The 24,362-nt window shown below is 39.2% G+C and overlaps 1 protein-coding gene across 1 annotated transcript in view; it reads left to right on the top strand.

Moving 5' to 3' along the window:
- Positions 1-24,362, top strand: part of NCKAP5 (NCK associated protein 5) — a 739,553-nt gene that overhangs the window by 214,222 nt on the left and 500,969 nt on the right. Inside the window, exon 3 of the mRNA XM_012555176.2 lies at positions 21,474-21,607. Within this exon, the coding sequence (XP_012410630.1) occupies positions 21,474-21,607 (134 nt within the window). The remainder of the gene's footprint in view (positions 1-21,473; positions 21,608-24,362) is intronic.

The raw sequence follows: 24,362 nt of genomic DNA, 5'->3' as shown, positions 1-24,362 counted from the left end.
TATGAAATGGAGAAAAACAAAAAGGGGAAGAAGAAGAAGAAAAAAAGAAAAGAATGAATAAATAAAAATCAGAAAGAAAAAAGAGAAGCAAAGCTCCCAGGGATCCCACTGGCATGGTACAAGGTCTGGGGAGGTCATTCCCAGGTGTTGCAGTACAGCCTGGCTAGAAGGAGTGGAGGAATTCAGTGCCTGGTATTCAGGGGACAGGAAGAGAAGGAAGGTATAGAGAGATGAGAAACTGAATAATGAAGAAAGACAAAGAGGGAAAAGAAAACAAAACAAGTTAAAAAAAAAGAACAAGAAAAGCCCCCCAAAAAACAAAAAAAGAAACCACCAAAAAAAAAAAAAAAAGCTCTCAGGGATCCTTCTGCAATCTGCGCAAGCCGAGAGGGTACGTCCCAAGCCGTGCAGCACTGTCTGGCCAGAACGAGCTCCCAACTTGAGAAAAGGTAAAGAAAACAAACAAAACAAACAAACAAAAGCCCGGGGATCCCACCAGCGTGACAGCCCAGACCGGGAAGCAGTTCCACACTTGAACGGAGCTCCGCGGCCCCCCCAGGAAGAAGTAAAGATGGTGCACAGATCCATGTATTTGAGCGAAAGGAGAGTGAGGTGGTGAGAGGTAAGGAAGAAATCAAAAAAAGCAATACCAGCAGCCAACAAATGGCACTCAGGGATTCAGTCAGTGCGGGCGGGTGGAATCCAAGCAGCTGGTGCTTCCCGGCCAAGACACTGTGGCCTCAGGAAGCAGAGGAGGCCGAGTGGGGTGTGGGAAGAAGGGTGGGGGGTGGGAAAGCATATGTCACCAATTACCGGTTGTTCTGTCTCCTGCTGGAAGCTCCGTGAAGCTGCTTTCTCATACCCCCTATTTGCTGGTCTCTGATGGGAGTCCAAGATGGCAGATCTGCGCTGTGTTAGCTGATAGGGGACCTCTGCATGAACTTCTCCTCACTCTCCGTTCCCTGTCAGTTTTCTCACTCCATTTGGTGCTTGACTGAGTTCTTCATCTCTTCATTTGATGTTTTAGGGTTTCAGGATTGCTGTTTTCTATGTTTGGCTTAGTTTTTCGGATCTTTACTGTGGAGGGACGGTGTGGTGCTTCTGCCTAGAGCACCATGTTGCCAGAAGTCCTCATTGTAGTTTTGATTTGAATTTCTCTAATGGCTAATGATCAGGAACATTTCCTCATGTATCTGGTAGCCACCTGAATGTCATCTTCGGTGAAGTGCCTGTTCATATCCTTTGCCCGTTTTTTAATTGGGTTATTTGTCTTTTTGTCATTGAGGTTTTGCAGTATTTTGTAGATTATAGAGATTAGATACCGACTGGATTTGTCGTAGCCAAAAATTTTTTCACAGTCTGTAAGTTGTGTTTTTACTCTTTTGGTGAAGTCTTTTGATAAGCATAAGTGTTTGATTTTTAGGAGCTCCCAATTAGCTAGTTTCTCTTCTGGTGTTTGTGCATTGTTCATAATGTTTTGTATTCTGTTTATGCCAAGTATTAGGGCTCCTAGAATTGTCCCTATTTTTTCTTCCACGATCTAAATTGTTTTAGATTTGATCCATTTTGAGTTAGTTTTTGTGCATGGTGTGAGGTATGGGTCTTGTTTCATTTTTTTGCAGACGGATATCCAGTTATGCTGGCACTGTTTGTGAAAGACACTGTCTTTTCCCCAGTTATCGGACTTTGGGACTTTGTTAAATATCAGCTGCTCCTAGGTGAATGCATTTATGTCTGGATTCTCAATTCTGTTCCATTGGTCTATGTATCTGTTGTTGTACCAGTTCCAGTCTGTTTTGCCTACTGTAGCGGTATAATAGGATCTAAAATTGGGTAGTGTGAGGCCTCCCACTTTGTTTTTCTTCTTCAGTAATGCTTTACTTTATCCTGGGCCTCTTCCCTTTCCATATGAAGTTGGTGATTTGTTTCTCCATCTCATTAAAAAATGCCGGTGGAATTTGGATCAGGATTGCATTGTATCTGCAGATTGCTTTGGGTAAAATAGAGATTTTCACAATGTTGAGTCTTCCTATCCATGAGCAAGGAATAGTTTTCCACTTATGTAGGTTTCTTTTGGTTTCCTACAGTAGTGTCTTGTAGTTTTCTTTGTATAGGTCTTTTACATTTCTGGTTAGATTGATTCCTAAGTATTTTATCTTCTTGGGGGTATTGTAAATGGTATTTATTTGATGATTTCCTCTTGAAAGTTCTCTTTGTTGGTGTAGAGGATCCTACTGATTTTTGTATGTTTATCTTGTATCCTGATACTTTGCTGAAATCTTCTATTAGCTCCAGTAGTTTTCCTGTGGATTCCTTGGGGTTTTCTGTGTATAAGATCATATCATCTGCAAATAGAGATACTTTTACTTCCTCCCTATCAATTGGGATGCACTTTTTTCTTTTTCTAGCTGAATTGCTCTGGATAGGACCTCTAGCACAATGCTCAATAAGAGTGGTGATAAACGGCATCTTTGTCTGGTTCCCCTTCTCAAGGGAAATGCTTTCAAACTCTCGCCATTTAGGATGATCTTGGCTGTTGCCGTTGTATAAATTACTTTAATTATATTGAGGAATTTCCCTTCTAATCCTATGTTGCAGAGAGTTTTTATCATTAATGGATGTTCGACTTTGTCAAATACCTTTTCTGCATCAATTGATAAGATCATATGGCTCTTGTCTTTTGTTTTATTTATGTGATGGATTACATTGATTGTTTTTCTAATTTTGAACCATCCCTGCGTACTTGGTATAAATCCCACTTGATCATGGTGAATTATTTTTTTCATATGTTGTTGAATTCTATTGACTAGAATTTTATTGAGGATTTTTGCGTCTATGTTCATGAGGGATATTGGTCTGTAATTTTCTCTTTTTGTGGTGTCTTTACCTGGTTTTGGTATCAGGATTATGCTGGCTCCATAGAATGAATTTGGAAGTATTCTATCATTTTCTATGCTCTGAAATACTTGTAGTAGTAGTGGTGTTAACTCTTTTTCTGAAAGTTTGGGAGAATTCTCCATTGAAACCATCAGGGCAAGGGCTTTTGTTATTGTTGGGAGTTTTTAAATTATGTTTTCAATCTCTTCTTTTGTTATAGGTTTATTTAGTTGTTCTACCTCTGTGTTAATTTAGGTAGGTAGTATGTTTCTAGAAATTAGTCCATTTCTTCTAGGTTTTCAAATTTGTTAGAGTACAATTTGTCATAGTATTACGTTATGATTTTTTTAATTTCAGTTGGGTCTGTTGTGATATCACCCATCTCATTTCTTATTTGGGTTATTTGCTTCCTCTCCTGTTTTTCTTTCATCAGTTTGGCCGATGGCTTATCGATTTTGTTGATCTTTTCAAAGAACCAACTTTTAGTCTTGTCAAGTCTTTCAGTTGTTTCTCCGTTTTCTATTTCATGTAATTCTGCTCTAATTTGCTTTCTTCTGGAGCCCAAGGGCTTCTTTTGCTGTTCGCATTATAATTGTTTGAGTTGTAGGGTTAATGTTTTGATTTTGGCCCTTTTTTCTTTTTGGATGTGTGCATTTATTGTTATAAATTGACCTCTGAACACTGCTTTTGCTGTATCCCAAAGGTTCTGCTAGGATGTGTTTTCATTCTCATTTGCTACTGTGAATTTCTTTATTCCATCCTTAATTTCTTCTATAATCCAGTAGTTTTTGAGCAAGGTGTTGTTCAGTTTCCATGCATATGATTTTTTTCCTTGCTTTTTATGTTATTGATTTCTACTTTTATGGCTTTATGTCCAGTAAAGATGCTTCGTAATATTTCGATGCTTTGGATTCTGTTAATGCTTGCTTTATGGCCTAATATGTGGTCTATTCTGGAGAACGTTCCATGTATGTTAGGAAAGAAAGTATACTTGACTGCTGTTTGGTGGAGTGTTCAGTATACATGTATCAGATCAGGTTGGTTGATTGTGGCAGCTAGATCTTATTTGTCTTTATTGAGCTTCTTTCTGGATGTTCTGTCCTTCACCAAAAGTGGTGTGTTGTAGTCCCTTACTATTATTATGGAGCTGTCTCTCTTTTCAGTGCTGTTAGAATTTATGTATTTTGGAGCCCTGTCGTTGGGTGTGTAAATATTTATTATAGTTATGTCCTCCTGGTGTATTGACACTTTAATCATTATATAGTGTCCTTCCTTATCCTTTGTGGTAGATTTAGTTTAAAATCTATCTTGTCAGAGATTAATATTGCCACTCCTGCTCTTTTTTGATTATTTGCTTAATATATTTTTTTCTGTCCTTTGAGTTTTAGTTTATGTGTTTAAGTCTAAGTTCTGTCTCTTCTAGGCAGCATATAGATGGATCGTGTTTTTTTTTTTTTTAATCCATTCTACCACTCTGTTTCTTTATTGGTGAATTTAGTCTGTTTACATTCAGTGTAATTATTGATAGGTATGAGTTTAGTGCTGTCATTTTGATGTCTTTTTGTGTGTGTTGTTGACAGTTTTCTTTGTTCCACTTAATTTTCTGTGCTGAGTCATTTTTCTTTATTTTCTTTTCATGTTTTTCATTGTTGTTGATTTTGTATTTGCTGAGTCTTTATGTTTTTCCTTGTTTTTACTTTGATGTGTAGGATTGTTAGTTTCCTTTGTGGTTACCTTAATGTTTATCCCTATTTTTCTAAGTTTAAACCAATCTTTTATTTCTTTATATCGCCTTGACTTCCTCTCCATATGAAAAATCTATGTCTACATTTTTTAAGTCCTTTGTTTTAATGTTGTCATCTTTTACATATTGACATCTGTTTCCCTGTTTTCAGTGTTTTAGCTTTGATTTACTTTGTGACTTCCCTATCTGGGTTCAATCTGGTTGCTCTATCTTGTGTTCTGGTGTTGGATTGTTATCTGATGTTACTGATTTTCTAACCTGAGGACTCCCTTTAATATTTCTTGTAATTTTGGTTTGGTTTTGCAAATTCTCTAAACTTCTGTTTACCTGGAAATGCCGTAATTTTGCCATCATATTTGAGAGACAGTTTTGCTGGATATATAATTCTGGCTGGCAACTTCTTTTTTCCATCAGGACTTTATATATGTCATTTCATTGCCTTCTCGACTGCAGGGTTTCTGCTGAATAGTCCGAGCTTAGTCTTATTGACTGTTCTTTGTAGATGACTTTTTGTTTATTCTTAGCAGCTCTTAAAATTTGCTTTTTATCTTTGGTTTTGTCAAGTTAGATTATAATATGTCTTGGTGATTTTCCTTTGGGTTCTACCTTGTGTGGGGTTCGATGAGCATCTTAGGTAGATATCTTCTCATCAGTCATGATATTGAGGATGTTTTCTGCCAACAAATCTTCAACATTTCTCTCTGTATTTTCTGTTACCTGCCCCCCCTGCCCCCGTTCTGGTACTGCAATCACTCATAGGTTATTCCTCTTGATAGAGTCCCAGATAATTCTTAGGATTTCTTCATTTTTTTAAATTCTTTTATTTGATTTTTCCTCAAATAAATTGATGTAAAGTGCTTTATCTTCGGTCTCACTAATTCTGACTTCCATTGCCTCAGTTTTGCTCCTGTGACTTTCTATTGAGTTGTCTAATTCTGAAACTTTATTGTTCATCTTCTGGAGTTCTGTTTGTGGTCTCTCTATGGATTCTTGCAGCCTGTTAAATTTGTCATTGTGCTCTTCTGTAATTTTCTGAAGTTCCTCTGTTGCTTTGTTTGTGCATTCCTTGTCTTTGTCTGCATTTTGTCTAATCTCCTTCTCAATCTCTTGAAGAGTTCTGTATATTAATCTTTTGTATTCTACCTCTGGTAATTCCAAGAAGTTCTCTTCCTCTGGAAGAGTTCTCGTTTCTTTGTTTTGGCAACTTTCTGAAGCCATCATTGTCTACCTCTTCATGTAATTTGATATTGACTGTTGTCTCCGAGCCATCAATAAGTTATCATATTTATTTATTTTATGTTTGCTTACTGTATCCTAGTTTCTTGTTTTGTTATGCCCAGATAGGCTGCTCCTGTGAGCTAGTTTGATTATTGGCGCCTTTGAAGCTCTAATGTTCTATCACCAAGTGATTAGATCTGATGCTAGGTATGTGAGTTCAGGAGTCCATTTACTTTTCTCATATGAATTCAGCTCAGGTGTCCAGGTAGTTGGTCACCAAGTGTGTGGTGCAGGCTCTCACCTACAGTCCTAGATGGGCAGGGGTAATTGGATTTGGCACAGGTATCTGGCTGCAGTAGGGAGTCACATGCTGAGCAAGGCAGGGGGCTGATGTCTGCCCCTAAGTGTCTGGGAGGAAAGCGTGTCCGTGTTCCCTAGATGGTATAGATGGGTGGATTTTGTAGCCAGACTATGGGCACCCAATGCTGTTGGCTTTAAGGCCTGGGAGGCACCACTTATTTTTGGACCCCTGTCGCAGGTAGCTAGGTGGAGTTGGTGGAGCCTCCAGTCCTCGGGCCCCTGATGTGGGTAAGTAAAGACCCTGCTTAATGAACAGAGCTGTTGCAAATGTCACAAACCTACCACTCCACCATATAGCTGATACAGCTGAAGTTAGATTTCAGGTATATACCCTGTTGTACTGTGCTAATGAGGGCCTATGCTGTTGAAATGGGCCCACACAGATCTATGCAAGGGTGAAACACATTCAACGTCTGTGGCCTCCTTATGCTTGTGCCTATCGAGCTGTGCCTGCCCTGAGTTCCTGGCTTAGGGGATCTGGCAGATTATCTTTTTGCAGTTTGTTAATTTTGTTCCCTCTCCAAGTCCGGGAGAATGGCTCAGGGTGCATGAGGGGTCCTACTTCTGGCCCAGGGGATGCAGAAATTGCTGAAGCAGGCCTGGAACTGGTGGATAGCAGGGAGGGAACAGGTAAATGGGGAAGAGGCTCTTCCCAAACGGGATCTTTTTTGATCCATGTGGTAGCTTAAATGCATATAGTTATCTTTTGCAGATTGAGCACCACTTTTCACTGGTTCTGGAGGCTTGAGTAGACTCTCCACCGCTTGGTCTCTCCCAGTGTGGAAAATGTGTCCCAAATGCTACTGCTTGCCTCACTGTGTCACCCAGCCAATCTGGCCAGCAGGGTGCCAGTTCCCGCCAGGTCAGGTCTGGCAACTGCTCACTGCTTCTGAACTGTCTCTTCTTCCCCTGGCCACTCAGTCTGATTTCTCAACTTTGCCTTTGATGTTCAGGGCTCCTAGATTGTCATATATAATCAAGTCACTTGTTTTTCACTTGTTCTTTGTTGAAAGAAGGACCACCAGAAGTGTCTGACTACTCTGCTATCTTGGCCCCACCTCTGAGTACCTCTTTTAAAAGTGCACTTAACCCTTGGTGAATCACATAAATGGAGGAGAACGTTTAGATAATCACTGATGTTGAGTAGTGGTAGAGAGTCTCAAGAAGAAGCAAATGGAAAACACAGACCCTCATCCTTTTTATTAACAGCCTAGTGCATTTACTGTTTGCACCACCCAGGAATTCCCTTCTAAAGATACTGTTATACCAATCATTAAAATGTTATATGATCTTGCCGATTGCTTTTCCATCTTCTTGCAGGGATTTAATATTGTGCTTGTATCTAAAGGTTCACATTACAAAGAGAAGTAAATTATAAATGTAGATAGACGTTTTATGTATAAATCTATTGGTCCAGTTGCAAAATTATACTAAGCTGCTTGAAGATCTGGCCTTCTCTCAACTGACTGGAAGGGGAACCTTCGAAGGGGAGGCTCAGTCTTCTGTCTGTGCAGTTGTCGAGGCTTGGTGCAGGTTGCATCACTGTGGACATGTCAGTGCCTTTTAGGACCTCATTTGGACTTGGTGATTTAAGCACCTTTCCAAGTCTAAAATCTTCCATTTTTCCTTTGACTATGAGAACTACAGAAAGAGAAAGATACTATAGTGAAGTGTCCGTATGGATTGAATCTTAGCTCTGGCTGTTGGTGTTCAGTCAAGTCTGACTAAGCCATGCAGAAGAGACTGCATCCCAGTGAGAGAGGGCTGTACATTCACCCTGGAGTGGAAATTGAGAAGAAGCCAGGAGATTATAAAAAGCTCATCTGAGAACAGACTTTCTGATGTTTACTTAAGCATATACAAATGACCTGTAGTCATAAGGTAGGTATTTCCATGGTCAGCTTCTCTATACGCAGCCATGTGTCAAATATTCTATTAGTGGATAACTATAGTCACTATGAGTTGGAATCAACTCAATGACAGCAGGTCTGGTTTTTGGTTATAGTTCCCATTGGAGTCCCTGGGTGGCACAAACAGCAGTCGACCCAGAGGTGCCTGGGGAGAAAGCCCTAGTGATCTGCTTCCGAAAGAGCACAGCTGTTGAAAACCCCGTGGAACAAACAGTTCTATTCTGAAATATATGAGGTTGCCATGAATCGGATTCAATTCCATGGCAGCTAGTTTGGTTTTGGTGTAGTCCCCACTGACCTTTTTTATGAATAGTATTTGTGCTCTGTGGGGCTTCTTGAGACTCTCTAGCACTTCTCAGTGTCTGTGATTATCTAAATGTTCTCTTCTGTTTATGTGATTCACCAAGGATTAAGTATACTTTTAAAACAGGTACTCAGATCTGTCTTTTAAGAATATGCATTTTCTCTTTCTATAGATTAATTGTACTCATTCAGCTCATTTATAGGTCTTTAATGATTTCTCCATAAAAATGATATTTCTGTTTAACCTTATCTCCTAGAAATAATACAGACTCTAATTATTCAATATGTAATATTTTCACTTTCTTCTGACTTTGGTAATTGTATGAAATGAAATACTAAAGCATTGAACCAAAGCTTGTGATTAGTTTCACATTGATCTTTAAATATTCCATTTGACCTTTTAATAGAATGATAAAACGTGAAAGTTTGCATTTGCTAACAAGGATAAGGCCAACTGGAAAAAATCATATTGTTGTAAAATTTGGAGTTTCTAATGTAGTCTGGTATAATAAAATGATGGAAGCTGTCAGGAGAGAGCTTTTGCCTATGGAACAACCAATCCAGATGTTCTTAGGACCTTGTTTAAAGAAATATCCAAAGAGGCTTTTACACAATGAAATGGGAAGTGTGAAGGCATTCTAGTGTGTTTCCAAATGATTAAAAAGCGTTTGTCAGAAATTAATATTAATTACGGAGGTCCTGGAAGCCATCTCTGTGGCATGTTTAAAATGCAGGCTCAAGTAGTACCTTGTACAGTCTGTTGTTGACTTTATAATTATTCTCCTATTTTAGAGGAGTGAATAATTACCATAGCAAATACTCTGATTTCCCATACACATAATTACACCCATTCGCTGCAGAAAGACAGGAATATAGGGATTCCAATCACAGGAAAACAGATTCTTAGTCTGAATAGGCTTTTTTTTTTTTTTTTTTTCCCCTCCTAAAACCTTGTAGGGTGAAAAGAAAAAAATAAAATATGCTGTCTTAAAAAACAGAATTATAAACGCTTTGTGAGGAAGCCACTGCAAATCTTCCAAGAAATGAAGTTTTTGTTATAATAGTTACAAGTGGGAGCCCTGGTGGCGCAGTGGTTAAGAGTCGGCTGTTAACCAAAAGGTCGGCAGTTTGGATCCACCAGCAGCTCCTTGGAAACCCTATGGGCAGTTCTCCTCTGTCCTATAGGCTCACTATGAGTCAGAATCGACTAGATGGCAATAGATAGTTACAAGTGAAAGCGACTAATCAGACAAGGATTTGAGTACTAAGTTCGGAATTATAATCTACCACCATGTGCTGTGAGGAGAGGGCAAGTTATAAGACCAAACAGAAGGCCAAGGAAAGGGAAAGAAAATGACAAACAAGGTGAAATATGCCTATGAGGGTTTTAAACCAAAGAAGATCTCATCACATTATTCTCAGAATCAGGATCATGAGGAAGACTGAAAGTTGTCTTTGATACACTCTTTGTAAACCTAGAGCTGACTGCCAAGTCAGGAAAAGGAAGAGGAAGTAGGGGGTCAAGAGGATTCAGTTTAACTCAACGAGTACTTATTGAACAGTTCTGGAACACTCAGCAATATGCTAATAATATTCTGTGAGGTTTTATTACCAAGTATTAAGGCTTAATCCTTACCTAAAGGAAAGTGTACTTTTTGAAGAGTCAGAGGACAATAATTATATACGTAAAATCTTTAGTGATGTATTTGACATCATATAATAAAAAATAAACTAAGTTGAATATTAAGAGCATCATCAGTGTATGAGACAAACTATAAACTATTTGGACAGTGAAGAAAGAGAGACATGAGGGTAGAGAAGGCAGAGGAAGCATTAACCTATATAGCAAAGACAGCTAAGAAGACAGAATAAAAGATCCTGGAATCCCATGTTATATGGAGCAAGGAGAGAAATACAGTGTCTCAAAGTTTGAAATGGAAACTAGTCAGCTGGAGATTCATTCATTTTATGCTGGTCATTTTGAGGTAAAGACAGAAGAGAAACGGGGAGTGAAGTGCGCTATAAATAAATCCAAAACCGAAAAAAACCAAAGCCATTGCTGTCGAGTCAATTCCAGCTCATAGCAACCCAACCGTACAGGACAGAGTAGAACTTCCCCATAAGGTAATTAACTTCCAGGGCTACTCTAAAGTACATAGATAGTTCAGGACGAAGAACTGAAAGTAAAATACCTAAATGAACTGAAACGCTGCACCTTCCGTGTTTTAAGTATACTGTCTCAACAGAAAATGAGAGAAAGCATAAGACTTCAAGAAAAGCACTTAATAAAATTGACTTCTGAAAACCCCCCAGTGGATAAAATAATTAATAGCTGCTGTTAATTGTGATCAATTAACTTGACAACAGAGAAAGATCTGTGACCAGAGGAGAAGAATGAGTCATTGACTTCTTATAAAAGGACTCATTGGTCAAGTAAATGAAGCTGTTTTCTAAGCAAAGCTGAGAACAGTGTCTTTTAACCAGGTAAACTCCAGGGAAAAATTGGGACAAGGGGAAGAGTGTGTCTGAATTAGAAAGTTGGCTGTCTGTCTATCCCAACTTACTACCTACCTGGTTTATTACTCAGTATCTTGCTTTACTTGGTTAGCCCCCTAAATCATCAGATACTCCAAGACTTACGAGGAAATGGTTTTCTGAGAAGCTTATCAAAATTAGAAAGTCAGCAAGCCAGAAAACACTGTGGAAAGACTTTTCCAATTCAAGGAGCCACTGCTAATGAATGGCAGTCATGAAAAAGAGACAGTCACCTTTTATACCTGTTACTGTAGTCTTTCATTTCCGGAGTCCACCCTAAGGAAGAATTATCTTGCTCAAGCATCATTTAGATTCTGTCATTCTCCTCAAATCTACTGGGAACTACACTTGTTTGGGAACCAAATTAAAGCCAGTACCTTTGGGGGTTATGTTTCACCATCTCTCTTCCCAGTAGTGTAATGGCCAATGACATCATTTTAACATTGCCTTGCCTGCTTTACGTTAGCCAGTAAACCTTTTAACCATGCCCTTAGCCTAACTTCCTGAGTTGCGTGTTCTGAGTCTACAGCTTCACCCCCCTAATTATCTGTACAAGAGATGCCAATCACTTTTATCATTGTTAAATGAAATCCATACCGTGACGATTCCCCAACATATGCACATTTACACACACATACTGTCTTCTAGACACTGTGTTTTGTGGTAAAAATGAGTTCCTTTTTGCCTTGGTTCTTTGGAAAAAACAGTTTGAAGGATTTTTCCCCTAAGCCCTGAGGAGTTACCCTTGCCCTAGTATTCTACCACAGAAGGTTTGCTACTTTTGTCCAGGTTGATGGACATTTCCTAGGTAAGCTGTAAACAAGTTGGTTTTGATACTTTTTGTCTGGTCCTGGGCTGCAGCCTGCCCTGTGATTGGTATGCACCTCGCAGGGATTGGTCAATAGACTATGCAGATGAGGTGAGTTATAGCCCAGCCATGCCTGCTACGCAAATGAAGTCTCTGTGGCCTACCTAGAGGGGATTGGTCAGCCCTGGTGGGAGTGCTGTGCCTTGAAATTGACAAGGAGTTTGTGTATTTAAGTAGCTAGCCCCACAGAGGTTTTGAAGATAGAAAGAAGCAGGAAGACAAGCAGAAGGAAGAAGGAAGAGATGAAGCAGAGAGAGAGAGAGGAGGCAAGGAACCTCCTAAAAGAGCTGTAACATGGTCAAGAGTTGAAGACAGAGACAGGCCCGGTAGAGGCCCAATGGCAGAGTTGATGGTGATAAGAGGCAGGACCAAGAAGATCCTGTCATGAGGGGGCTTGAGAGGAGACCTGCACAACTGAGAGGAGCTGAAAGGGCTGTCCTGCACTGAAGAAGAAGGATTCTGGCTGCATGCTTCCTGATCCTTATCCTGAATTTTATAGCCTGTTGATTCTAATCCAGAGTTGTACCCTGTTACTTCTTTAATAAGCCACTTAAGCTGTGAGTATGGTCTGTGAGTTCTGTGCGTCCATTGCAGTGGATTCTCCAGCCCAGAAGAGAAGTAGAGAGTGCCGTGGGAGGGATGGCTAGTGTCAGAATTGGTAAAAAGGTTGGACAGTGGAGGTATCTGACCTCCACCTCAAAGGGATCAGCCCTGGGCTGATTTTTTTAATTTTTTTTTATTGTACTTCAGGCGAAGGTTTACAGAACAAATAGTTTCTCATAACACAGTCAGTACACATATTGTTTTATGACATTGGTTAACAAACCCACAACATGTCAACACTTCCCTTCTCAACCTTGGAGGACCTTTTTTCTTTTTTGTGAAAATATACATAGCCAAAGATATATACCATTTCAAAAATTTCTACATGTACAATTAAGTGACGTCAATTAACATTCTTCAAGTTGTGCTGCTATTCTCACTATCCTTTTCCAAATTATTCCATCACCATTATCTTCAACTTACTGCCCCCTAGATTTCCCATCAAAACTTTTGAGTTGCTGTTGTCAATTTGATCTCACATAATTTTTTTTTTTTTTGTAGTTCAGATGAAGGTTTACAGAACAGAATAGTTTCTCATTAAACAGTTAGTATACATCTTGCTCTGTGACAGTGGTTAACAACCCCACGACATGTCAGCACTGTCCTTTCTCAACTTGGGTTTCCTATCACCAGCTTTCCTGTCCCCTTCTGCCTTCTAGTCCTTGTCCTGGGCTGATCTTTATTCCCATTTTAACGCCTGAAGTTAAACAGGTTCTGAGGACGTTACTATCACTACCCCTTAGTGTGTTTCATTTCATTACAGCCTTAATACCATTAGTGTGATGTTTTTCTTGCTGTCGTTGTGGTTAATTTCATGGATGCAAAAATTTTAAAATTTTTTAGGAAGGTCCAGAGAGGATAAGTTTATTTCCCAAGGTTGCATAGCAGTTTAATGGGAGGACCAAAGAGGTTACCTTGACTACCAGCTTCATGCTTTCTCCACCGCAGGAATGATGATGGTGAAATTAAGATGCTTGAGCTGATGAAGAATACAGTAAGTGGGCCAGTATGTAACTTTCCATCCTATTTTTTTCCAGCTGTACAATGATAATAAAATAAAAAATGTGTTACTTTATATTGTGAATGTAATATTACTATTTTATTCTTCACTTATAGCTCTAGTAGGTAAATAATAAGATTCTTGACTACAAACAAAAGGGAAATCAGTTTTGTATCTTTGTAGGATACCATACTGTTAGAATTGTTTTCCAACATGCCTTTATAATCATATTAATCTTGCCATGCCAAACCTTCGTTTTATCATGTTTTTTTGCACTGCCCATTCTGAAAATATTCTTCTCATAAAGTTCTATCCCTTTGCTCAGTCATAAACACATAACATAATATTTGCAAAGAAAATGTAATCATATGGGTAGATTCACCTATGGCACTTCACTTACAGAGCTTCTCTCTTGCATTGAGGACATATTTAAGATCCACCCAAGTAACCATCTGTCTTCTTTGCCCTTGAAATCTGCCCCCTTCTCCTTGCCTTCTCCTTTATTTCTTTTTCACCCTTTCCTCCCTCCTTGCACAATTTTTTTAAGCAAGCTCCGTATCATTTTTAGTTAGAGTAAAGCTTTGTCTCTCTTGGGCAATGTTATCAGCACTGCGGATATATCCTGGGATGCTTCCATCCTAGCATCTCAGAATCTGATTCTTATTCTTCTGTTACAGCCAACAGTACGGGTATGGAAAAAAAAAAAGAAAAATCAATTCTTAAGTTCCTTATCTGCTTCTCTGCTTCCAGAATAACTGATTCTTTCATAACTAATGGGGATATTGAGTTCAGGGAGCCTTATGGGGAAAATATATTGCAATTTGTATAAAAAATAAAAATGAGGCTGCTATTAGATATAATAACTATAGTTTAATTTAGACCTATTTTATATTGGGTTGATAGAAATTGGTTAGTATACAGTTTTTCCATTAAAAAGTAGTTGTCATGAAAATATTACAGTCTAATTTTACTGCTTTTGTATGTTTGGCTTATGAATTTGTGAAGACAAAAAATGAGCTGTGAATCTTAGATTCTCAATAGATAGCAAGAGAATTAAAATGGTTTTCTGGGTCTCTGTGTAATTCCTAAGATGTTTCATATACATTGGGTGTTAAGATTGGTGAACACATGGTAGTATATGTGACTATCTAGGCACCCAGTTAATAAAGAGATTTAAGCAGACTTAGAAGTTCTGAATTGATTACTGAGTCTTAGTGACGTATTTGTATCGTTGAATCAGGTGTACTCATCTTTGCAAATTTCTGTTGAACTTAAAATCCCCGTTGCATAGTATACTGCTTGTTTGTCAGGGTCGATGTTTCTTGAATGAGCTCATATATTTTTCCATCAATACCCAGCAATATCATTTCATCCCTGTGGTCTTCTCTAAAGGCCTCTGTTCATTTATCACTATCTTTAAGATCGTTTTATTATCCAAGAGTGTTCATATTTTTGCCCATGATGTTTTGACCATAAAATATCCAGCAGGATAAATAATGACTTGAGAACTTTTCAGGAAATCTTTTGAAAGAGAGCATATAGTGAATACCATTCTATATATTATCATGTATTGTTTCTGTATCAAAATCAATACAGGATACATAAAGATGAGCTAATGCCTCATGATACTCCTTAAGCAGGACTCACCTGGAGTACTTGGAGAATGTGTGGGAGGCACCTCTCATTATGGTGGCTGTTTTACCTATCCCGTGACCATGGATGGTGGCACTAGAATTTCTACACTAATAAAGAAGATTATATGTTCTTTTCCAAATTCTTTAAGTATTCTTTAATTAACTTAGCCAGTGTTATCACCCACTGATATGTCTAGAATCACTAAACAGAATTAGACCTGGGATAGAGGTATTTATTGACTTTCTATATTTGAAATCAAGTGTTAATATTCTAACTTCCCCCTGAAAGTCTGGCACATCACACATCAAGCCATCTGTTTAAAATCATACAAGGTGGTAGGATTAAAAAATAATGTCTTTCAGGAAGTCCAAACACAGGGTTATATACATTCTAGATGCCATCTGTGATTTAGTCTTGCAGCTCTTACAGTGAAATGTCTGCAATTTCCACCCATATTAAGGTTTGATCTTAAAAGTTCAGCCTTTTCTAAGAAATATATAACTACAATATATACTTAACATGCAATATATATTTAAAGTCTTTAAATTTTTATAGAATTTATCAAATCTAGCTGAAAAAACATGAGACAGTATAAGCTGTATGATCCCAGTTAGCCACACCTTATTTTTATATGGGACTTCCTAGGTTTTAAAGTGCTTTACTATGCATTAATTTGTTCACTCCTTACAGTGATAGTGTGATATTGGCATGGAAGATTTCACTTTCCCCAATTTACAGAGAAAATTGCCTTAAAACACCTAGGTTTTAAGTCAAGTGGCTTGTCCAAAACCACTTGATTAGTAAACCATGCAGTTTAGACTAGATGCTGGTAGCATCCACCAGTTTCTGTTGAAATGTTTCCCATTCTGTTTATGCAGCTTCTTTAATTCAGTCCTTTCTGCACACAGTAGCTGGAATGATCTTTGTAAGATGTTAATCAGATGGTGTCACCCACTTGCTTAAACCTTAGTAAAGAACTTTTCATTTTACCTGGAATACAGTCCCAAATCCTTAATATGATCTTGGTGGTCCCCCGTGTTCCAGCCTTTGCCTCCTTTCCATCCAGGTCACATGCTACTCCATCCCCTCGCTCACTAGGCTCCAGCCACACTGGTCTGTTTTTAGTTCTTCCAACATGTGACAAAGGACTTCGCACTTGCCACTCGCTCTGCCAGGAGTGCTGGTCCCCCTCTCTTCACTTGGTAACTTCTGGTTATCAGAAAGGTCTTAATTTAAATGTTACTCCTTCAGAGAGCCCTTTCTGAACCCACCAAAATCAGTTCCTCTGTCTTTCAGCCAACTTTTAATTTCCCTTCAATTCACAGTGACGTATTCACCTGTGTGGTAGTTTGTATAGCGTCTGCCTTCTGCACTAGTCTATAATCTGTTGAAGTCAGGAACCAGGTATATTTGGTTCGTTGCTGGTCTCCAGCTCTGTTCCTATGTCTGACACCTAGTAGTTACTCAATAATCATTTGTGAATGAATGAATGAATCCAGGTGAGTGTGTACATAGCTCCCTTTCCATGCAGAGTTCTCTATTAAATTAGGGAATGTCAGAACTTACATAGCGTTTTCTCCATTTCCTGGGACCATGCAGATAAAAATGGCCTTTAGATACTTAAGGGGTTTAAGCAAGTCTTAGAAACATACAAGGAGAAGGGTTCAAAGAACTAAAATGGATTACCCTTGGACATTATAGAATCCCCTTCACTCATAGTTTAATCAGGGATAGCTTAATTCATTTTGAATTAGTTTAAGGTCTGTTGCTGTGTGAAGGCTCTGAGGTATAAGACAAGATCATTTGGTAGGATAAAGACTGGGCCAGGGAGGAGGTTTATTTGAAATTGGAGAGAAAGTTGTAAGGCCAGATGTACATGGGTGTGTCTCATAACACAAACACAGTGCACTGAGGTCTTGGTCCACCTGTTTGAGGTGTATGTGGGTTTGTGTGTATCTACACGCTCATTTCAGCTGGGGAGGTTTTCTGTGTTTACCTAGTGTTTCCCGGGAATGAAGGCAGGGACATGCAAGTGCAAAACTGCACTATGCTCACGTGATTCCTAATGTATTGCTTTGAAAAAAAATGTGCATTTTTAAAACAAGCATTACAGCAGAACTGACTGTGGTAGAAAAAAACACCTGGGGACTTGGAGTCAGAAAAGACATGGTCTGTTCCCACAGCTGCCCTTTGCTAACAGTGGGACCTGCCAAGCTGCCCCCCACCCCTTACTCCACCCTCTTTACCTTTAAATGGAGGTGATAATGCCAACTTGGCTAAGTTGTTCTGATGACTAGATACAGTAATAGAAGTGGAAACATGTTGCAAACTGTGAAGTACTCTCCAAATTCAAGATTTTTCTCACATAGTTGGCTTATTTCAGAGTTAGAGAGCAGCTAAAGAAGAATGCAGAGTTGAAAATTCACCTGCTGAGAACGAGCTTTTGTTCAGGAACATATGCAAAGCGGCTTTTTGAAGGAAAGCAAAGCCCGGGTCTATAAAGCAAGGAAGAGAATGTGATAGGCACAGTTTTCCTGGGAACGTGTGTGTAATGTCACTGCTAGGCTCAGCCTTGGGACAGAGATTTGGGTGCAGTGGAAAGAGAAGCCAGTGAAGGAGAAAGGGAAGAGATGAACTTGCTAAATGAAACTGGGAGAAATACAAATGTGTGGTGCCTAATGGGTTTTGAGAGACACTAGCAAAGCTCTGCAAAGGTGGGTTCTTAAAGTCACTTCAGCCCAGTAGTTCAGTGGAAAAAGATGTTTCCACAGAAATTTGGCGCTTCTTCAGGTTCATAACCCAAATTTCAATGTCATTGATTTTGCTGTTGCCCTTGAATAGCTAGTGGCACGGTGTGAATGACACCTACCCATGCTCCGTGTCTCACTTCCTTTCACTCTTCCTGCTGTGAAAGATTCAGGACAAACCTGGGGGAGAAATTAAAATTTACTTTGGGAACAGATCATTTTACACCCATGATAAATTTAAAAAAAAAAGAACTGTTGCCGTTGAGTCAATTCTTACTCATGGCGACCCCATGTGTTACAGAGTAAAACTATTCCATAGGGTTTTCTTGGCTGTCATCTTTTCGGAAGCAGATTTCCAGGCCTTTCTTCCACAGTGCTGCTGGGTAGGTCCAAACCACCAACCTTTCGGTTAGTGTAGTTTTTAGTTGCCATCAACTTAGATTCCAACTCATGGCGACCCCGTGTGTTCCAGAGTAAAACCGTTCCATAGGATTTTCTTGGCTGTAATCTCAACAGAAGCAGATTACCAGGCCTTTTCTTTCATAGTACAGCTGTGAGTTTGAACTTCCAGCCTTCAGGTTATTGTTGTTAGGTGCCGTCAAGTCAGTTCCGACTCATAGCGACGCTGTGTGCAACGGAACAAAACACTGCCTGGTCCTGCACCATCCTCACAACCGTCGTCATGCTTGAGCCCATTGTTGCAGCCACTGTGTCAGTCCATCTCAGTGAGAGTCTTCTCTTATTCCCTGACCCTCTACTTTACCAAGCATGATGTCCTTCTCCCGGGACTGGTCCCTCCTGATAGATAACACGTCCAAAGTACCTGAAAGGAAGTCTTGCCATCCTCCCTTCTAAGGAGCATTCTGGCTATACTTCTTCCAAGACAGATTTGTTCGTTCTTCTGGTAGTCCGTAGTATATTAAATATTCTTTGCCAACACTACAATTCAGAGGTGTCAGTTGTTCTTTGGTCTTCATTATTCATTGTCCAGCTTTTGCATTCATATGAGGTGATTGAAAATACTATGGCTTGGGTCAGGCGCACTTTAGTCCTTAAAGTGACATCTTTGCTTTTTAACAGTTTCAAGAGGTTTTTTGCAGCAGCTTTGCCCAATGCAGTATGTCTTTTGATTTATTGACTGCTGCTTCCATAGGCATTGATTGTGGATCCAAGTAAAATGAAATCCTTGACAATTTCAATATCTTCTGTTTATCATGATGTTGCTTATTGGTCTAGTTGTGAGGATTTTTGTTTCCTTTATGTTGAGGTGCAGTCCATACTAAAGGCTATATAGTCTTTGATCTTCATCAGTAAGTGCTCCAAGTCATCACTTTCAGCAAGCAAGGTTGTGTCATCTGCATAACCAGGTTGTTAATGAGTCTTCCTCCAACCTTGATGCCTCGTTCTTCTGCATAGAGTTCAGCTTCTTGGATTACTAGCTCAGCATAGAGATTGCATTTAAGTATGGTGAAAGGATACAACCCTGACACACACCTTTCCTGACTTTAAACCATGCAGTATTCCCTTGTTCTGTTTGAACAACTGCCTCTTGGTCTATGTACAGGTTCCTCATGAGCACCAGTGGTGGTTAGGTTAGTAGTCAAGTGCAAACCGTTTGTACCACCCATGATACAGTTAATACAAAAAATTCTGGCCAGTCAGTTGATACCATCTCTTATTATTTTATGTCATGTTTTATAATTTGGGCAGAAAAGGTTTTTTCCATATTTGCAAAATGAAAACAAATCAGTTGCCATCAAGTCTACTTCGATCCATGGCGACCCATGTGTGTCAGAGTAAAAATGTGCCCCATAGAGTTTTCAGTGGCTGATTTTTTGAAGCAGATGGCCAGGCCTGTCTTCCAAGGCACCTCTGGGTGGACTCAAACCTCCAGCCTTTCAGTTAGCAGCAATTGGGTTAACTGTTTATACCACCCAGGGTCTCCAAGTAAGGTCCTACCAGGTGGTGAAGATAATAAGCGCTGTTGGAACTCAGGGAAGGAAGAGAACAATGAAGTGATGAGGGAAAAGCTCTAGAGGAAATGGGTTAAAGCTGAGCGTAGAAGGAACCATAGGCTTTGAAGGCAGAGACTTTAGAGGACTTTGCAAGTAGGAGGAATAGCAGAGTCAAGGGTGTAGAGGCAGGGATGTGTAAGCCTTTTTACAGGATCATGACTTTCTTCCAGATCACGGTCTAAACTTTTCTTCATGGCCCTTTTTTCCCATTTGATAGAGCTGGAGAAAATCCCCCTTTGCTATTACCCACAATACCTGTTGTTGTCGAGTTGATTCCGACTGATAGTGGCCCTATAGGACAGAGTAGAACTGCCCGTAGGGTTTCCAAGGAATGGCTGTGAGTTCAGACTGCCAACCTTTTGGTTAGCAGCCAAGCTTTTAACCACTTAACCACTGAGCTAACACGGCTCCCCTTTGCTATTACTGCCTGTGAATTTGCCCCATGCAGTGGATTATATTCAATCTGGATAATCCATCATACAGATTCATAGTGACTGAGGAATTTGGAGACAGAGATCTCCACTTCCCTTCTTTCCCTTTAAGACTGTGTGTCCCCTCATAATCAGGCATTGCATCTTTGGTTTTTATCACATTATATATATCCTGTATACAAAGTGCTAAATTTAGTAACAGCAATAACCATAGGAACATGGCATGCATTAAAAAGAAAAAAAGCAGTAACAACAATAAAATAAAAAAGACATTAGCATAGCTAAGTTAGTATTATCAGGATGATCTGAGCTGTGTGCTTTTTACCAGATGCAAGAATGAAATTTGTGCTGAACCATCTATTCTGGGTCATCCAGTCCCACTTTTAATCCCTGGTACCGATTGGTGAGATGAGCTAGTTTCTCAGATTATAAATACAGTGGGCAGTTTGACCTATTTTTATCTATGAAAATCTAACCAAATAAAAATGAATTCTTAAACCTTGTTCTCATCAGTTCCGTGGTCTAATTAACTTAAAATTCCTGGCTCATTTATAAAAACAGTAATGCTTCCTTTAAAGCATATACCAGGGATTGAAGAGATGAAATAATTCTGAACAGGTCATAATGAGCTTATTAGTTATTACTTGAATTGCTATGCATTTGATAATATTATTGAGTCATAGTTCTTCATAGGAAGCCCCCTAGCTTAGTGGAAATTGTTTAAGCTCTGGAGACGAATCAACCAGAATTCAGAACCTGTTACCTTCTGGTTTATATGATTTTGCACAAGTTACTTAAATACCTCTGATGCTAGGTTTCCTTGTCTATTAAAAAAAAAAGAAAGAAAACCAAACCCACTGTTATAGAATCTGTTCTGACTCATGGCAACCCCATGTGTCTCAGAGGAGAACTACTCCATAGGGTTTTCTTGGCTGTAATCTTTACAGAAGCAAATCGCCAGGCATTTTCTTCTGTGGTGTCGCTGGGTGGGTTTGAACTGCCAACATTTAGGTCAGTAGCTGAGTGCAAACCGTTTGTACTACCCAGGGACTTTCCTTGTCTGTAACAAGAAATTAATAATAGAACGTATCTCATGGGATTTTTATGAAGATGAAATGAATGTATATAAAGCCCAAGTTAGCACTTAATAACCAATAACTATGACTATTTATTTTTGTCATAATATTTAAGAAACATCTTAAGTTTGTCCCTCTGTACCTCTTACAGCATGAGAAGCTGATACGTGAATTGGAAGAAGAGAGACACTTGCGTCTTCAAAGTGAGCAGCGGTTGCAGGAGGTGACCCTGGAGTCTGAGCGCAACAGAATTCAGATGCTTGGCCTGCAGCAGCAGTTTTCCAGGTATTGTTTGTGAAATGAGCATATTGCTTCATAAGGTGCATCCCTCCCTGCACCAGTAACACCTTTGATTGAATTTCTATTGTGAAAAGATTCTGATGTATTTGATGAGCTAATTTCCCAACAATTTAGACCTTGTTTTCTGGTCAGGCCATCCTATTGCATTTGGACCAGTTTTCTGAAACTTTCTATTTGCCCTTGACCTAGCCTAGGCTTTATTGAAGCTGATTGTCTTTTCTTCCTTGATGGCTTCCCAAGGGGTCTTCCAGTGAGTTTCAATGGCTTTGTGGCTGGTTGGAATGTTCTGAGAGGCCAGGTAGGTGGATGAGATTTCACAGGTCAACACAATCCTATTTTAAAGTAGAGAGAGACTGAATTCAGTCATACAGTAAGCTCTTACTCATGGCTTAGAGGAAACATTTAGAAGCAGTAAAAAAAAGAAAAAAAAAATCAGTGAGTTCCTGTCTTTTGATAACTAGAATTGAAAGAGATAACTAGAATTTGAAAGGAGGATTCTGAAAAAGCAGCTCTTTTTAGATTTAATTCTAGCACAGTCTGAATCTTTCAGCTTCCAATTATAGTTAATATGAGGTCAGGTGGAGGTTCAACCTATTATGTTAAAATCCTTTGAGTTCAGTGGAAGAAGAAACAAACATGTCAAATTACAGACCAGGGACTACGTACAGGCATCCTGTGAGGGACAACCTGCTTTCACTTCTGCATTTTACTTTCACCATTTGCTAAATCAGGAAGATAATTTTCATTTCACTTCTCCCTCACAAGCTTATCTCAGGCAGAGTCTAGTTTGAAAAGTATCTTTAAAATCTTAATGAGCTGGTATCCCAGTTCAGAGTGTGGGACTTGTCTTTAACTTATCATTCAGACTTGGTTATCTGTATGATGGGTGGTTTAGTGGTGGAATTCTTGCCTTCCATGCGGGAGAGCTGAGTTTGATTCTGGCCAGTGCAACTTATGCACAGCCACCACCCATCTGTCATTGGAGGCTTGTGTGTTGCTATGATGCTGAGTAGGTTTCAGAGGAGCTTCCAGACTAAGACAGACTAGAAAGAAAGACCTGGTGACTGTTTCTGCTGTGCATGGGTCGCCACGAGTCAGGGCTGGCTTGAGGGCACCTAGGAATGACAGTGACATATGATTGGTGATGGATAATGTAGCTTCCTCACTAGGAGGCTTTTATAGTGATGGCTTCCTTTTTAGATGTATTGGAGGGAGAGGCCAAAGCTTAGCTTCTAGATTATTTACCTTACTTTGGCTCATGCCGTGAATGCTTGTGTGACTTTGGTTTACAGGCTTCTTGGAGGAATAGGACAGGAAGGATGGATTACCGCTTTGTGTTCAGTGTCGTATTTTAACACCCTGTCGGAACACCTGAGCCCATAAAAATATACAGGTGCTGTGGAAATGCGCCAATCAATACTCTAACAAATGCATGGCCCACCCCTGAAGGCAATTATTTGTACAACCTTATGCACGGCTTTTCATTCAGTTTGATGGCAACTCTCATTTTATGGCTCCCAACTTGAAATAATAGATCTCCCCGCCTGAAGCAACTTTAAAGGAAGCACTGCTTCGTAATAGTTTCCATTTTAATGGTGTGGACAAGGAGAAGGCAGATCTTGCTATTCTTGCACTGTCTGATTGAGATGTCTCTGTATTCAAGCTATTGATTCACAGGTCGTGAGACACATGGCACAGTCAATTATTTTCATATGATGCCAGGTCATCTGTTCTAAATTGAATGACAATCCCATACAGATTTGAATTGCCCAAAAACTAAGACTAGATCCTAGGCTGAAAGAGAATTATATGGAAAATAAAAAGTGATTGATTTTACATACTGCTTTTGTGAAGTTTTTTTTCCTGGAATAATTAGTTTTCTTCTGTAAAGCTTCATTGAAACTGAAAAGTTCAAGTCCAATTACAGCCAGCCAACTAACGTAAATCAACAAAAGACAGGGGTAAAAAGCTGATATAACAGATAAGACAATTACATAATAATTTGTTTAGACCCACTGAACCATTTCTGATGGCCTTTCACATTTCAGGCTTTGGTTTTAAAGATATTTCTAGTTATGGTTATTTAAATAATTCTGTTAATATAATTTAGGCCTTTGTAAAATTCTCAATATTACAGAATATGTCTATAATACATTCCCCTGTACATGATCTGCATCCAAATGGTCATACATATAATTTATATAACCCAAGTCATTGTAGTAAATTAAAAATACATATATCCATAATTTTTTCCTTTTTTTTCCCCCAGGCCAATTAGTCCATTTTATATGTGTGGTGATATCTGGAATGTAGAATTATTTGAGCATTATTCATGGACCAACGTTACTTTTAAAAATTAAACTCTTAACTTACTTCCTAATGGATGAAAGATGGCTTACAATAAAAGATAAATTTACAATAAGGTTGATAATATAGATAAAATAAAAGGTCATGACAAGGAGAATGTGGCAAATAATCACAATTACACAGGCTGTCATGTTTTGTGAGAAGGAGTAATTACTTTAGCTTACAGATTCCTGGCAACCAAGATAAAAAGGAAAAGACAAGAGGATATATAATTCTCATCTCATCGACAAAGGCTAAACCACTTGCCGTGGAGCCGATTCTGACTCAAGGTGATCCAATGTATGTCAAAGTAGAACTCTGCTCCATAGAGTTTTCAATGGCTCGTGTTTTGGGAGTAGATCACCAAATCTTTCTTCCATGGTGCCTCTGAGTG

The sequence above is a fragment of the Trichechus manatus genome, unplaced genomic scaffold, assembly GCF_000243295.1.
Source record: "Trichechus manatus latirostris isolate Lorelei unplaced genomic scaffold, TriManLat1.0 scaffold00033, whole genome shotgun sequence".
Taxonomy (NCBI): domain Eukaryota; kingdom Metazoa; phylum Chordata; class Mammalia; order Sirenia; family Trichechidae; genus Trichechus; species Trichechus manatus.
This window is presented reverse-complemented; position numbering and strand designations above follow the sequence as displayed.